Source organism: Prosopis cineraria, unplaced genomic scaffold, assembly GCF_029017545.1.
Source record: "Prosopis cineraria cultivar Desert tree isolate PC_DT_omini unplaced genomic scaffold, ASM2901754v1 PC1670, whole genome shotgun sequence".
Classification (NCBI taxonomy): domain Eukaryota; kingdom Viridiplantae; phylum Streptophyta; class Magnoliopsida; order Fabales; family Fabaceae; genus Prosopis; species Prosopis cineraria.
Window position 1 is genome coordinate 13,011 of NW_026556995.1, and position 14,684 is coordinate 27,694.

The 14,684-nt window shown below is 33.7% G+C and overlaps 2 protein-coding genes across 2 annotated transcripts; both read left to right on the forward strand.

Moving 5' to 3' along the window:
• Nucleotides 1-1,597: 1,597 nt before the first annotated feature.
• On the forward strand, nt 1,598-4,826 carry LOC129300599 (uncharacterized). The gene is made up of 3 exons (XM_054939170.1): nt 1,598-1,843; nt 2,012-2,185; nt 4,279-4,826. Exons 1-3 carry the CDS (start codon nt 1,792-1,794, stop codon nt 4,581-4,583), a joined length of 531 nt encoding a protein of 176 aa, XP_054795145.1. The 5' UTR covers nt 1,598-1,791; the 3' UTR covers nt 4,584-4,826.
• Nucleotides 4,827-7,862: 3,036 nt separating this feature from the next.
• Nucleotides 7,863-13,542, forward strand: LOC129300600 (3-epi-6-deoxocathasterone 23-monooxygenase CYP90D1-like). The gene is made up of 8 exons (XM_054939171.1): nt 7,863-8,280; nt 8,368-8,692; nt 9,225-9,374; nt 9,463-9,708; nt 10,617-10,709; nt 10,813-10,998; nt 11,176-11,297; nt 13,040-13,542. The coding sequence occupies exons 1-8, from the start codon at nt 8,072-8,074 to the stop codon at nt 13,128-13,130; spliced, it is 1,422 nt and encodes a 473-aa protein (XP_054795146.1). The 5' UTR covers nt 7,863-8,071; the 3' UTR covers nt 13,131-13,542.
• Nucleotides 13,543-14,684: the final 1,142 nt, after the last annotated feature.

Here is a 14,684-nt window from a genome sequence, read left to right on the forward strand (position 1 = left end):
GCCCTCCGTAGCTTGGTTCTTCAGACCGTGACATGATAATCTGACTAACTGAAAATGAAAGGACACCAAAAAAAAAAAAATTGAATAGTTTACTTTCACTTTCACGTGTATTCCGATCCGCAAACACCAACCTTCTAAAGCTTTAGAGGTGAACTCAAATGACATATTTCTCATCAATCAATTTGTTTGTATAAAGCACGTAATTGTGAAAGTTACTTTAACATTTTTGTGGATGTGCATGTGTTTGCGTCCCTATTAATAAATGCAAGTTGGAGGATGAAACAATCATAGGAGCATTCGATGTAACCGATTTGTGAATCTTATTAGAGGATTAGTCACAAAATGTTATTTAAAACTTCTAATATTTCATCATAGAAATTCTGTACTTACATCTAACGATTTGTGAATCTTATTAGAGGATTAGTCACAAAATGTTATTTAAAACTTATAATATTTCATCATAGAAATTCTGTACTTACATCTAACGTTGAATTTTAAAGACAGTGGACAGTAATAATATCATAATAATCCAGGAGTCAAGCTTTGAAGAACACTAATCAATCTTTTTTTGGGTTTTTTTTTTTTTGCCCGGCCAGAGGAGAACACAAATCTAAGTTAAATATACTAACACAAGACTGTACAAGGCTGTCCAGTCCCTGTATAGTTGTTGAGGTATGAGATTTCAATGTAAAAGATGTTTTTGGAGTAGTTATTTATTTTTATGCATGACAATATTCGAATCTAACTTGTGTATAATTAAAGTGTTTACCGAGCTATTGTTTATTTGTACTTTCGATTCATTAACCTAGATGTTTAGTTCTTAGATTACCATATCTTACTATCATTCTGTGGCATATGTGCATTTCATTAAACTTTCGAACTAAATGTTGAACTAACAATTACCATCTTCATAATTGAGTTTAACAACTTATAATCATCAAGTTTGTTGTAGATTTCATGTTTATATTGATATTAAATTAATAATTTATATTATTTATATTAATATAGTAAATAGTAAATATAGTAATATCAATATCACCAATAAATCAATACTATTTATTTAATATACAATTTATAATAACTGGCATTAATATTTAAAATGATATTAATATTGATTATGTCTATATTTATACTAATTAATCTTGATACCTATCAATTTCATTAAATAGGCCTTTTAAGATTCTTGCATGTAAATTAAGAAATGCAATAAACATATAAAAATATGACATATTTTATAAAATTTGTCTCTCATTTGATTGTCTCACATTTAATTATATTAAATAATCTTTTCATAAGAACTAATGAAAAGTAGTTGAATTATTAATTAAATCTGAAAATGATTTTATCCTTATTTAAATGAATTTTTTTAATATTTAGATTCTATTCGTTTATAATTAGTAATTTTAAATATAAGAAACATTAAAAAAATCAATTAATATTTTATCAAAGTAACTTATAGTAAAGATCGTTTATTTCTTCTGAGGAGTATAAACAAGGATCGGAATGTTACTTTAAAATTATGAAAATACTTGGACGCAACAAGCGTTTATCTAAAACAGGGGAATGCGGGGCGAATGTTTGAACCCGTTTTTACTGACCAACCGTGCCATGGCGCCCGTTTAACCTGCTCCAGTTTTACCCTAGAAATCACGTTTAGCCATGGCGTCAACTCCGAGAATCAGTTAGTTTAGGGTAGGGAGTGAAAATTTAGTCCCTGAAGCACTCTGAGACTGGACGTCGGAATCACGGAGCAGTCGTTCATGGTGGAAAGGTGTTATAGACATCAACGAAATGAGTGAAGGAGGGGAAGGTCCAAAGCTCTACACCAACAAACCTCGAAAAGGTCACATCACCTTTGTCTTTCTCAAGCAAATCCGTCTTGCTCCTCACCTTTGTCTTTTTGCCTCCAAAATTTGCGAAAGCCGTTTTCGATTCTCTTATTTTCGCTTGAAGTTGTTGTGTTTGGGGTTTTTGTATCTGATCATTGATTTGCTCTTGTTGTTCAATACAGAGCAGCTGAAGCAAGCCCGAGAGCAACAAAAAGCGAAGGCGTTCTCCTCGCCGACTGCGTCGTCGTCGTCATCTGCGATGGGGACCCAGCCGCCACCGCCGCCCAAGGAATCGTTTGCTCGTCGTTACAAATTCGTCTGGCCCATGATTTTGGCTGTAAATCTCGCCATTGGAGGTTATTTTCTTTCACCCGAATGCTCAGCCGGGGGAAAAAAATTATTTTCGAGTCTGCCACGATTTTAGTTGTTTTTTTGATGGTAATGTGGAAGTTAATGAAATGGGGTTTCTAGATGTTATGCTATAGATGCTTGATCATTTCATTATTGCTTGCTTTGATATTAGGGTGTGCGTGATCGGTTGTTGCTCGGATAAAGATGAGTTTTTTGCCCCTGAATAATCTTTATTTTGAAATTTGTTTCTAATGTTCCTTTTCTTTTCTTTTACATATGCATCCTATTGTTGTTTCTAATTATTTGTGGTTAAAATTCCATCATAACTTAGGTAGTGCCTTTCGTATTTACGACTTCACTGAAGTAGTCAGAAGGGTAAATTTAAAACTGGGACTTGGTATTAGTTGGTCTAGTAATATCGGATATATCTTCTCATACATGCTAAAAGAGCCCCAGAATTAACCTTCAGATATTAGTTGAGGCGAGCAAATGGAGACCTTTTTCTTCCTTCTTCTTACAATTCTTTCAAATCAATTTCTGGGGACGGTAATTGATGCCTGACCTAGCGATCTAAAGATAACATGTCAATATAAGCTTAGATGGGAAGTATAAATATTTTTAATATCTTTAGTTAGTTTCATTTTGTTGAGGTTTTAACTGCGCATGAATTCACTGAGGCTATCATATTGGGGGATTCTTTGTCCATTGTCCTAGAATGTTGCATGACCACCCGTGTAAATTGCTAATTTATTTTAACATGCATTATCTTTTGTTTTGTGTGTGTGCGCGTGCTGGGCAGAAGGGAGAGATACTGGTGTTTCCATTTTTCCACTTTGGCTACTTTGACCTTGCATGTAAGTAAAAGTTAGAAGCATGGGATGTATTTGAACTGTGTCCTTGTAAACTGCTTTATCATGGTAGTAACTTTTATCGTCTTCAATTTTTTCTCTTCTTTCTTTCTTTCTTTATGACAAAAGAAGCAACTTATCAACCCAATCACTGCTCCAGGCTAAACATGTTCTGTCGCTTATATGCTTTAGCTTCGTCTTATGAGACTTTACTTTTAGCTGGTCTATATATATATATATATATATTTTTAAGATTAATCACATTATATCATTGTTTTTTATACTCCATTTTATCCCTTTTAATGTACCACTTTCTATACCTATGCTTTTCAAGAAACATTCACTTCTGAGATGAGGGTTAACTGTTGAGGAGTGAGATCATAGTTAAAAAAGCATCAGACATACTAGTGCGACCAGCTAATGAAATAAATTTTGATGTATCAGGCACAGGATATATGTCTTTCAAATATTATTTCACAGTACTTGCTACAAATCTTATGGAAGTGAGTAAATGGTTTATCTGTTTCTAAACTCCGCAAAAGAACCAAATTGCAATCAATTTTCGCCTTCACATATGCGGTTATAAATGCTACAGAAGTAAATTCCAAGATTAAAAGCCTAGTCAAGACGGACTTCTTGCATGATTTTGTATACTACAGCTGCCCAATTTTTTTAACTTTTTGCGGAACCAGGACTAACAACAGTATATAGTTTTACAAATTTGGTCATTACATTTAACAATTTTTTGGGTCTACATAGTCTGATGGATTTTATGTAAAGTTTAAACATTGCTTCAAATATCATACCTAACCTTACAGCTCATCAACTTGTTTAGCAAAATTATTCGACAATTCTCTTAAATGCTTTACTTTCTAACTTGACATATTTTCCCGTGCATTTCATGAAATCGGTGCCATACTGTTTTTGATTTATAAATAGCGTGGCTTGTTACAAATTTTATACTTTACATTGATGATATAGCTAAATACTAAGTTTCCACAAAATTGAATATACTAGGCTACAGTTATTTGTCTCCTTTTTTCTTTTATACATTCTAATGAGAGGATATTAAGTAGCTTTTGATGAAGTGATAACTGTGCCGGCTAGCATGTTGCCGTTTGGTATATTAGTCTCTTTTAGACTTGCTTTTTATATCCCTATGTCAGTCTGCTTATTTTGTATTGAGTGACCTATTTGAACTATATTGATTTGTTTGTTTGATGTTAGACTGATAGTTTTTTCACCTCTAGCTTATTTGTTTATGAGGACGAAGAAGAAAGATATACCTGTAGAGGAGGAACAACATGCCACTTCTGTTTCAACGAAAGATACTGCAACCCATGTTGTGCAGACATCCGTGTCTCCTCTTCCCATGACAGAGCAAGTGATCAAACGACAGCCAATTCCAGAGAATCAGCAGCGTGAACTATTCAAGTGGATTTTAGAAGAGAAAAGGAAGGTCAAACCAAAAGATCCTGAAGAGAAGCGGAAACTTGATGAAGAGAAAGCTATTCTGAAGCAGTTCATTCGGGCTAAGTCTCTTCCAAGTATCTAAGTGTTCACCACCTAAAGAATATCATATTGTTTGAATTCAAATCGGCTTGAATGAATTTTTCAACGCTTTCCTTTTCTGTTTTAGTTGCTCCATTGGCGATGATGTTCTGATAACGTTTGGGGAGATTTAACATTGATCCATGTACAGTTTCCCACTTTGTCTGATATCTTGCTTTGCTAATGTTTTGGACCATTGGCTTTCTGGTTAGATGGATTTTCGATAAATTGGTGGCGATTAGATGTATAGTAGGAGGTTAGTTGCTTGCTTTGCTGATTAATCACAAGGTAGATTCAGTAGTAACTTAACTCTATAAATAAATTGGTCTATTGTTTCCATTTTTTGTGTAACTGGGTATTCTTAAAAATTTTCCAAGTTTCATCTGTTATTTCAATAGAGCTATGAATGGGAACGAATGCAGTGTGATTAATGTACCTCAATATATAAAACCAGCCACAGGTGAATCTGAGTTCACTGAAAATTTATTCCCTTAGCATCAAATGTTACGCTAATATATGCCAAAATAACATCTTACATTAATCAGCTTCATCACTACACCATTATTGCAGAGATCCATAGCTCACTTTACCTTAATTCTGGCTTTGGAGGGGATCCTGGTCTCTTCACATGAGCGTATGTGTGCAAGGTGGAACATGTTTGGAGTAGTCTAGTCTTACATTTACCTAGAGAAGTCAGGATTAAAAAAAAAAAAGAAATCTGAAAATAATCCTTGGCCACGGGAATCAACATGAGGATGAATAAATGAATATTTTCTCTTTAACATGATTGATTATTTCCAATTTCCCATGATGTGCATATTCTCAAGGTTTGAGCACTGAAACTAGAGATCCACGTGAGCTTAGTAGTGTACAAGCATACACGTACACAATTTCCAAAATGGATGTGGACAATGGTTCTGTGCAGTGCTAACTGGTACGGTTCCCCCAGCATGCAAACTTCCATTACCAAACCAACGACCAGATGCGTCATTTCCGTAAAATATTAAAACTAGCAGATTATGGCCCAAAGTTTCTCAAACTTCAGAGCAATTACAAATAAATCCATTTTCTTTTCTGTACTCTTTAGATGTCGCATGTTACTTTAATAAACATAATTCTCAAAAACAGTACTAGAGCGCGCCGAATAGTCTCCAGTGCCATGATGATATTATTGTATGGACACTGAATTCAGACACTTAAACTAAGGGATTAAAGTTAAGATCATTGGGGGGAGTCAGGGTTTAACTGTGAGGGACAATATTAAAAAGTATATACCCATTTAGTCTTATTTATAAATTATTTTTAACATGTTTAATTAAAATTATGAAAAATTTAAAATTTATTAATTCTACTTAAAAATTTAATTGAGAGTAAAAAGAAAAAAATTATAATAAAAAATTAACGAAATGACTTATAAATAAGACTAAATATTTTTTTCTCTCTTTGCCTTACAAATAAAACTAAAAGAAATATATTACAATGTTTTCATAAATTTTAAGAGAGTTGGAAGTAAATAACACTTATATAATAGTCTGAAAAAATTTCAAAATTTAAGATGTGACTCCCTCTAGTAATAGAAAATACCGATAATCAACAAATGGGCCATTGTGGAATTACCAACATCTTAATTAAAACACAAAACAGAACAGTAGGGACAATAGTCAAAGAGGGATCTGTAAAAGCTTGATCATAGTCGCATGGGGTTACCCCCTAAATGAAATCTCTCCTTGGAAAAGAGATGGTTTTCTTTTAATGAATATGGCTGCTTTCCCGCACATTTGGCTCTCTCATTTGTGGTTGGACCAATTAAAAGAGTATACTAATACTCAATTAGCTTGCTTTAACTCAGGATCATTCAAATAATGACAGATTAATATTTGTAAAGGAGACGCACATGCGGGCATTAGCTAATTATAATAAGATTCGAGACCTAATCCAGTTGTCAAGGAAATCATGACTTCTCATTCCATCAACTTAGACTTAAGCATTAGAGTTTGATTTTTGAAAAAGTAAAATTGAGATTGATTGATATGAAAGAACACGATTGCAAAATTATTTTAAGCAAATACATTACCTTCAAATAAATTTTGGAAGACACTGATTTCAGTTCATGTGAATTTTAGATTAAATAATAGTCATAATCTTCCAAAGTAATTATGATTTTCAAAATTTCTTAACCTAATTGTTATAAAATATGGGCTCTTTCATGTAATTTTTCCAAAATTTTAGAGAGAGAGTGATCAAGATGATGATGGTGGAAGAATGTGGTTAGAGTTATTGAGTCCCACATGAAGGCACGAGGACTCCCAACTCCCAACCTTGCCCGTTGAGGGCTCTTCCATACCTACTTTGCTTTGCACATAAAAAAAGGATAGTTTTCTTATTCTGATTTTTTTAAAAAAATTTTGTTCTCTCCAGATGTATATAAAATATGCATAAGAATAGACTCACTTTATATTTAAGTGTGCAAAAAGAGAATATGACCATTAAACTTGGAGCTAACCACAATTCCATTGAAATAAAAATAATCTCAGCCTATAAACTTTTGAGAGTATAAAGGAACAAGCTGAAACTGTTTGAAAGTTGACAGAATCGAACTCGTGGCTTTCCACGAGTAAGAAAGGACTTAATGTCAATAGGCCATGGAACTATTGACATCTCGACCTATAATCTAAACCTTCATACATAGTTATCACCAAAAAAAAGAAAAATGCTGTCATTACATAGTATTTTACTAATTCTTTTACTGAGTGAAACCTGAATTTGTCCTACGACTGACTACATCTAAAGTTATTTGGCCAAAACCATGGGCAAAAACAGAGGTTTATTCTCCCGCTTCATAGTATCCTATGGAACCTTTGACGGCACATTTACTATGTATAGCCTCCTAGGTCTCCTGTTTGACTTCCATAAGTCGATGCATATATTACCTCAGAAAAAAAAAAAAGTTCCACATATAAAACCAAAGCAGAGGTGTATTATTTATCTAATAAAAGCTACAGTATTGTCAAATATGGTGTCATTCAATGGGTCTATGGCTTGACCATCTAGGAAGCTGTGACAGATAATAAGGTATCACTCTGAAACTGACATTCTCAACCAGATTCTAAGGAGGAAAAACATAAAAAAGATGCTATATTGACCCTGTTAAGTCCTCAACAGTAAAAAGAAATTATCTTCTTTGGCTTGAGAATAAAAGAAGTAGTGAAGCCAATAATCCATATTTGCTTCTCTCATTATGCTTTTCTATTAATTTGTGATATAAATATCCTGCCTTACACTACAGGTTAGCTAAACCCCTACATCTCTGTTTCTATCTCTCTCTCTCCCCGCGTGTTTTCTCACTTGCACGCCTGCACACACATGCAAAATCATTCTTCCATTAAAAAACTGTGTGATTTGTGCGTCCACCATATGATTAAGCGTATTTAATCCAAATCTAGTCGTGCCATAGAGATACAGAACGAGCGTGTGTGCAGGGAAAGGACAATAATGGATTGTATTTGGATTTTGTTTATGACAGTATTTTTTCTCTGGTTCACTGTCATGCTCTACGATAACAGGTTTAAACTCAGATCGAAGTACAGAAATCAGCTTCCTTCAGGCACTCTTGGATGGCCTTTGATCGGGGAAACTATCGAGTTTGTCTCTTGTGCTTACTCTGATCGCCCTGAGAGCTTCATGGACAAACGACGCCGCATGTAAGCTTATTATCATTTCAGAGTAATTCTCAGCTTGATTGTATGACTATTAGTTTCAATAAAGATCATATCTTTCTGGTTGTGCAGGTATGGGAAAGTGTTTAAGTCTCACATATTTGGGAGCCCCGCTATAGTTTCGACCGACGCAGAGGTTAACAAGTTTATTTTGCAAAGTGATGCGAAGTTTTTTGTTCCTTCATATCCAAAATCTCTCACAGTTTTGATGGGAGAGTCTTCTATTTTGCTCATCAATGGAAGCCTACAGAGGAGAATACATGGGCTCATTGGGGCTTTCTTCAAGTCTCACCACCTTAAAGCTCAGATCACCAGAGATATGCATGAGTATGTCCAACAATCAATGGCAAAATGGAGGGATGACAGCCTCGTATACATACAAGATGAAACCAAAAACGTTTGTTCTGTTTCGCTCTCTCTCTGTGGTGTGTCTTATGTCTATCTGATATCTGCCTTTCTGTCCTCTCCCCCCCCCCCCACCCCAAAAAAAAAAACACGTGGTGTTGGGGTTAGAGTCTATCTTCAAGGTTTGAAACTTTAGCCTTTACACTCCAAGCTTACGGTGACTTCTTGAGAAGAGTTCCAACAGACAGAAAAAAATCAAAAGATTCCCCCTCTCGCCTTTATTTTTCTTTTGAAGTTGTTTTCTGATTATCATCTTTGATTCTCTTTCTGTCATAATGTTCTTGCATGAGTTGTTGTGTGAAAGTAATCATTGGTGTTTCATGTTTGAGTTGTCTCTCTAACTCTTATTTGAGTTTCAAGATGATATGTAGTAAGTAGCTAGCTAGAAAGTGAAAATTACAGTTGTCTGTATGAAAACGTAATCATTTTTCCATGAATTATAATGAGATTCTCAATCATGATGCCGCATTACTTTTCATTTTTTAAGATCCCCACAAGTACTTTCTCTTTTCTGTCTCCTGCAGATCGCCTTTAAAGTACTAGTGAAGGCGTTGATTAGCTTGGATCTTGGTGAAGAAATGCAGCTTCTGATGAAACATTTTCAAGAATTCATCTCAGGCCTCATGTCTTTACCCATAAATCTCCCAGGGACAAAACTTCATCAATCTTTACAGGCAAGTAGATGCAGATATATTAATTACAGATCACTTCCTTTTACTGTTTCATGGTTGACCAAAAAGTTTTTTTTTTTTTTTTTTTCAGGCAAAGAAGAAAATGGTGAAACTGATACAGAGGATTATCAAAGCAAAAAGGAAGAGTGGAATCTGTAAAGTTGCAAAAGATGTGGTGGATGTGCTGCTGAATGATTCAAGTGAGCAATTAACAGATAATTTAATAGCAGATAATGTGATTGATATGATGATCCCAGGAGAGGACTCAGTACCAGTTCTTATGACTCTAGCTGTCAAATATTTATCAGAGTGCCCTCCTGCTTTGCAACAATTAACGGTATGTCATACCTTCATTTGCATGAATTTAAAAGTGAGGGATTTTATTGTAAAATATAAAGTATCAGAGAGCTTATCTGTAAATCATATAAAGTTAGGGTATTGTAAAATATTTAGTATCGGAGAGCTTATCATAACTTTTTTTTCATTTTTGATGTTAACAGCTAGGGCTAGGGATGATATATGATTTTTTTCAAACTGAATCACTTATTTGAACAATATTAGACTTGTACTTCTTGTATAATTGGTTGGTCTTGATACATTTAAAATTTTAACTCTTACAAAACTTTTCAAATGAAATAAATCTAATTTTCCATGTTGATAAAGGATGGCACTTCATATTATTATTATTATTATCAATTTAATAGATAGATTGTATAAACTTCTCTTCAATTTTATTAAAATTGCATAGTATTCTTTTTTATTTTTAGATATATACGAACTTTCTTTTAAAATAAAAGTATCTTAGTTTTAGATTATTTTTATTTTTTTTTTTACTATAGTATCTCTTGTTTAAATTTTTTTTTTTTGAGAACTATATTTAGGCTAATCGAAAGTAATTTAATAGAATAATATTTACATTTATATAATATTAAAGAATATGATAATTTTTAAAAGAATCTTTTATATTTTAAATGATTTCTAACCGGCCTCACCATGGGGGTATTATTTACCCTCATAAGAGCTTATCCTTGCATTATACTACCAGCACTCATGCAAACTTGATATCCACATTATTAGAAAACCATTTCATTATTTCTAAATGATCAATTGCTTTTGAATGGTCTTCTCTACTCTAGTTATTGTAAGAAAATCTTTGCAATACTATTTCACTTTGAGTAAAAGATCTATAATATCTTGATTAGACTTTTATACATGATTCTTAATTTTAATTTGAATGTTCCACAGGAGGAAAACATGAAGCTTAAGAAACTCAAAGGCCGACTTGGAGAACCCCTAGCTTGGAGTGATTACTTATCATCATTACCATTTACTCAAACTGTAAGCCACATAGCTTCTCATCAAAGACTCTTTACCACCAAAAACATACTGTTTGTTCTCCATGTATCTGCATAAAATTCACACTGTTCACAACATGACACAGGTGATTACAGAAACTTTAAGGATAGGGAATATCATAATTGGGGTAATGAGAAAGGCCATGCAAGATGTTGAGATCAAAGGAAATTTGATCCCAAAAGGGTGGTGTGCTTTTGCATATTTTAGATCTGTTCATTTAGATGACCAAAACTATGACTCTCCTTACCAATTCAATCCTTGGAGGTGGCAAGTAAGCAACATACAAAACCCTCTTCTTCTTCTTCTTCTTCGTAAGGCTTAAACCCTATGGTTTTAATTACTGGTTTGATCAAACGAGTCTAGATAATCAATCATCAACTTTTAAACTATAGAGATCCAATAAGTAAGTGTATTTCACAAACTGATGAAATTGGAGGATTAATAACAGGACAAAGACATGAGTAGTTGCAATTTCACAGCTTTTGGAGGAGGACAAAGGCTGTGCCCTGGTCTTGACTTGGCCAGACTGGAAGCTTCCATCTTCCTTCACCAATTTGTGACTCAATTCAGGTAATTATTCGTCACTTTTTAGTTTCTGAACATACTCATTATTATTCTCTACTTGCTCTAAATTAGGATTCTTTACCTTCCTTAAAAATCCATTGCATGTAGAGAGTGTATGGTTTTTATGTTGGAAACTACTTAAACTTTGGTTTTGGTGGTTTTCAGTGTAAAACTAAACATGCACATAGTGTATGTGGATGGGAATACAGAAAGAAAGAGATTATGGCTATAAAAATGAGACATCAATTCTACACACAGGAATATCTTTTGTGGATTCATAAATACATAAATATAAAGGATCTGATCTGGTTCCACAGGAGCAAAAGCAAAATCACAAGGCATAAAACTTTCTGATTGGAGAGAGAGAGAGAAGAAGTTAATGGGACCAGAGAAAACCCATCTGAATCTGATCTTCTGTGTTAAATTATTTGCATCAAAGTGACAGGTTGTCTTAACCGTGAATCAAACTATGTTGCTTTCTGAAACTGAAACTCACTGAGCTGTAATTCCATGTGAATTCTGACTCACCAAACTACTAAAGGATTTTCAACCATCTTGCCATTCACGAGAAATTTGTAAGTTAATCATATAAAAATAATCAAGCGCATCATATCTCATTAAAGGGAAAAAAAAAAATACAAAAGGCAGTGGCTGTCATATTTACCTAATAAATTTTGTCACCACCACCAGACATTTGGTCCACCTGTTAAGAGAGTTGTACGGATTTAATTAGAAGTCTCAAGTTTAAACTTTGAGAATGTAGTAACTTGGTAGCAGAGCTTCCACTTGAAACAGTCCTGGCCTGGCTTGATCCAAATTAGTTGGGCCTTGCTAAAGTCCCCTTAACTCGACACAGGCTTGGCCTAAGATATCGAGTTATCATGGAGTCATTACTCTCTTTCCAAAAGGTTAATCTATTGGGGTGTGTAGCGCACTTGCTTATATAGTCAGGATCCTCCTCAAATCCCTCTAATGTGAGACAAGACAAGTTTCTCTACTCCAAAAATAAATAAATAAATTTTGTAACTGATCACCACTCAGTTATAAAAGGCATACAAAAAAAGGGATGAATTTGACTGGTCAAGTGTCCCCAAATCTCGGTGTTTGTCTTCTTTCTCATGATTCAGGTTCAAGTGGTTGTTCACAATCTCCAAGCAGCCATTAACAATAAAAAAGAAAAAGCGGTCATATATAAAACTGAAGCGACATATAGTCTATTACGGACAGCTGTATGTTGTAGAGACACAGAATGTTGCTCATATATGTTTGTCTATTGAATGAAACTGTTCTCTCTTACTTTTCTCACCTAGAAGCCGGTTTGCCTGTTGTAAACAAAGATTTTCACATACATACATACATAGCACTCCTTAGGACTAAGGTTTTGGATTCTTAGTGCACATTCTTCCAATAAGATATGGCTTTACAGATGGAAAAAAGATACTCCAAGGTAGTGATCTTAGTCAAAATTGAGTTGATTAGGTCGACAAAAAGCACTTGGAAAATCAGTCAAGCCGCTTAAAACTAGGGATCTGTTAGGTCTGTGTATATAATACACTAATACTATCTTATAGTTCTTAATTTCTTCTTTTCACTTTTCTAAGAACATCTGTAGTAAAGTACCTTGTTTCGAATAGCTTGTTCAAAATAAAGATTAAAAAAATTGTGAGCCAAAAATAAAGATAAAATATTTGTGTATGAATAGTTTTGATTCTTTTGGATATCTCAAAAGTTGAATGTTTCACATGCAGATGGTTTGCAGAAGAAGACACAATTGTTAACTTCCCTACAGTAAGAATGAAAAGAAGAATGCCAATCTGGGTAACAAGAATGGAATCTTGAGGTGCTTTTTTTGGTCAAAGAAGATCATTGGTAATTAACTTCTTCAAAACTGGAACATGTGAATGAAGAAGAAGAGGACAAGTGCAGAAAGAGAAGGGGACAAAGAAGGAAAGAATTGGCTTATGCGAATGAACACACGTGTGGGAAGATTCATTAAGCCTAATGAATTTGTCCCCTAGCCTTGCACCGTTCTCCTACTTAAGGTCAATTTAAACAATAAAATAACAATTAATTAGAGAGAAAGGGTAAAGTTTTCATCTTTTGATGGACCCACCAATTAGTCATTTACTTTTAACCCAATCTTCTTTCCAATTTTACCTTCCTAGTATATGCATAGAGATAATGGAAATGTTGACTGTAAGGGGAATCAATCTCATCCTGTTTCTGATCAAAGTTTCTTTTTCTTCTCTCATTTCTCTTCACACTTTATGTCCTTTTATTCTCTATTTTGCTTTTTTGTTCTTTCTTTTTTTGGGAGACTGTTCAATAGATGAGAATCGAGTGTATGGACAATAATAGCAGATGGGTCCCATGAAATAATGACAACAATAGCTTGGGATTATTGGAGTTAGTAAAGAAGACGACCCACTGCCCATCATTTTGGCCCATCTAGCAGCTTCATTAATATTGATTATTTTTTCATGACTGATTATTTCATCTACTTTGAATCACTCAGTATTTTCAAAATTGAATAACAATATTGATTTGAGTTTTAGTGAAAACAGTGATAGAACCAAGACCTCGAATCAGTGGTAGTAGGGTGAATAGGGGTTTAAAATTATAATTATTGGTGTAAAATCTAAAAATTTTAGAGCATTTTCATGTAATTTTTGCTAGCTCAAGTGATATATGTAATTGCCTCCCCTCACTCCAAGGTGGCTCTTCCTACTCAATATTCTTCAAGAGAATTATGTAACGAGAGTCACCCATTTATTAGATAAAATATGAGATGCAAGATTGTTATACTTAAAAAAATATTGATTCTCAATATTCTCCTATTGAAGGTAATTATGTTCAAGGCACTATCAAACATTAAATATGAACACTTCTTTTAATAAAAATTTAAACTTAGGTTTGCTATATTGCTATATTGTGGGAGGCTTTTTTTTTTTTTTTTTTTTACTAGACTCAACCTCTGACAGTGTATTGATTCTGGTAGTGAATGTCCCTTTAAATATAAAAAAAGTAAAATATTGTTGGGCCTACTAGGATGAAGAATGGGAAACCGTCATGGACTAAGGAGTAAGAAGTGTTAAATGCAAGCCCATTCGTTGGGCTCAAATCTTTCTGCCTTTCCTTTACTAAATTAAGCTTTAGAATTAAAAATACTAAACCAATTTTTTTAATAACTTGGATAGACTGAAATCCAGATCAATAATATGCATAGAATTTAGAAGCCATACTAGTCCGCTATCAATAATATTATTTGAGATATAATTGAGCAATAAACACACACATATATATACACACACCTTTAAACATCAATTTAAACATTAATTTACCATATTGTGAGAGACCAAAGCTTTCTTACAAACCTAATCTCTATCACTAAAT

Coding starts and splice junctions, on each gene's coding strand:
- LOC129300600 (XM_054939171.1), top strand. CDS start 8,072: ATGGATTGTATTTGGATTTTGTTTATGACAGTATTTTTTCTCTGGTTC. Junction 8,281..8,367: donor ATGGACAAACGACGCCGCAT/GTAAGCTTATTA, acceptor CTGGTTGTGCAG/GTATGGGAAAGTGTTTAAGT. Junction 9,375..9,462: donor AACTTCATCAATCTTTACAG/GCAAGTAGATGC, acceptor TTTTTTTTTCAG/GCAAAGAAGAAAATGGTGAA.
- LOC129300599 (XM_054939170.1), top strand. CDS start 1,792: ATGAGTGAAGGAGGGGAAGGTCCAAAGCTCTACACCAACAAACCTCGA. Junction 1,844..2,011: donor CACCAACAAACCTCGAAAAG/GTCACATCACCT, acceptor TGTTCAATACAG/AGCAGCTGAAGCAAGCCCGA. Junction 2,186..4,278: donor TGTAAATCTCGCCATTGGAG/GTTATTTTCTTT, acceptor TTTCACCTCTAG/CTTATTTGTTTATGAGGACG.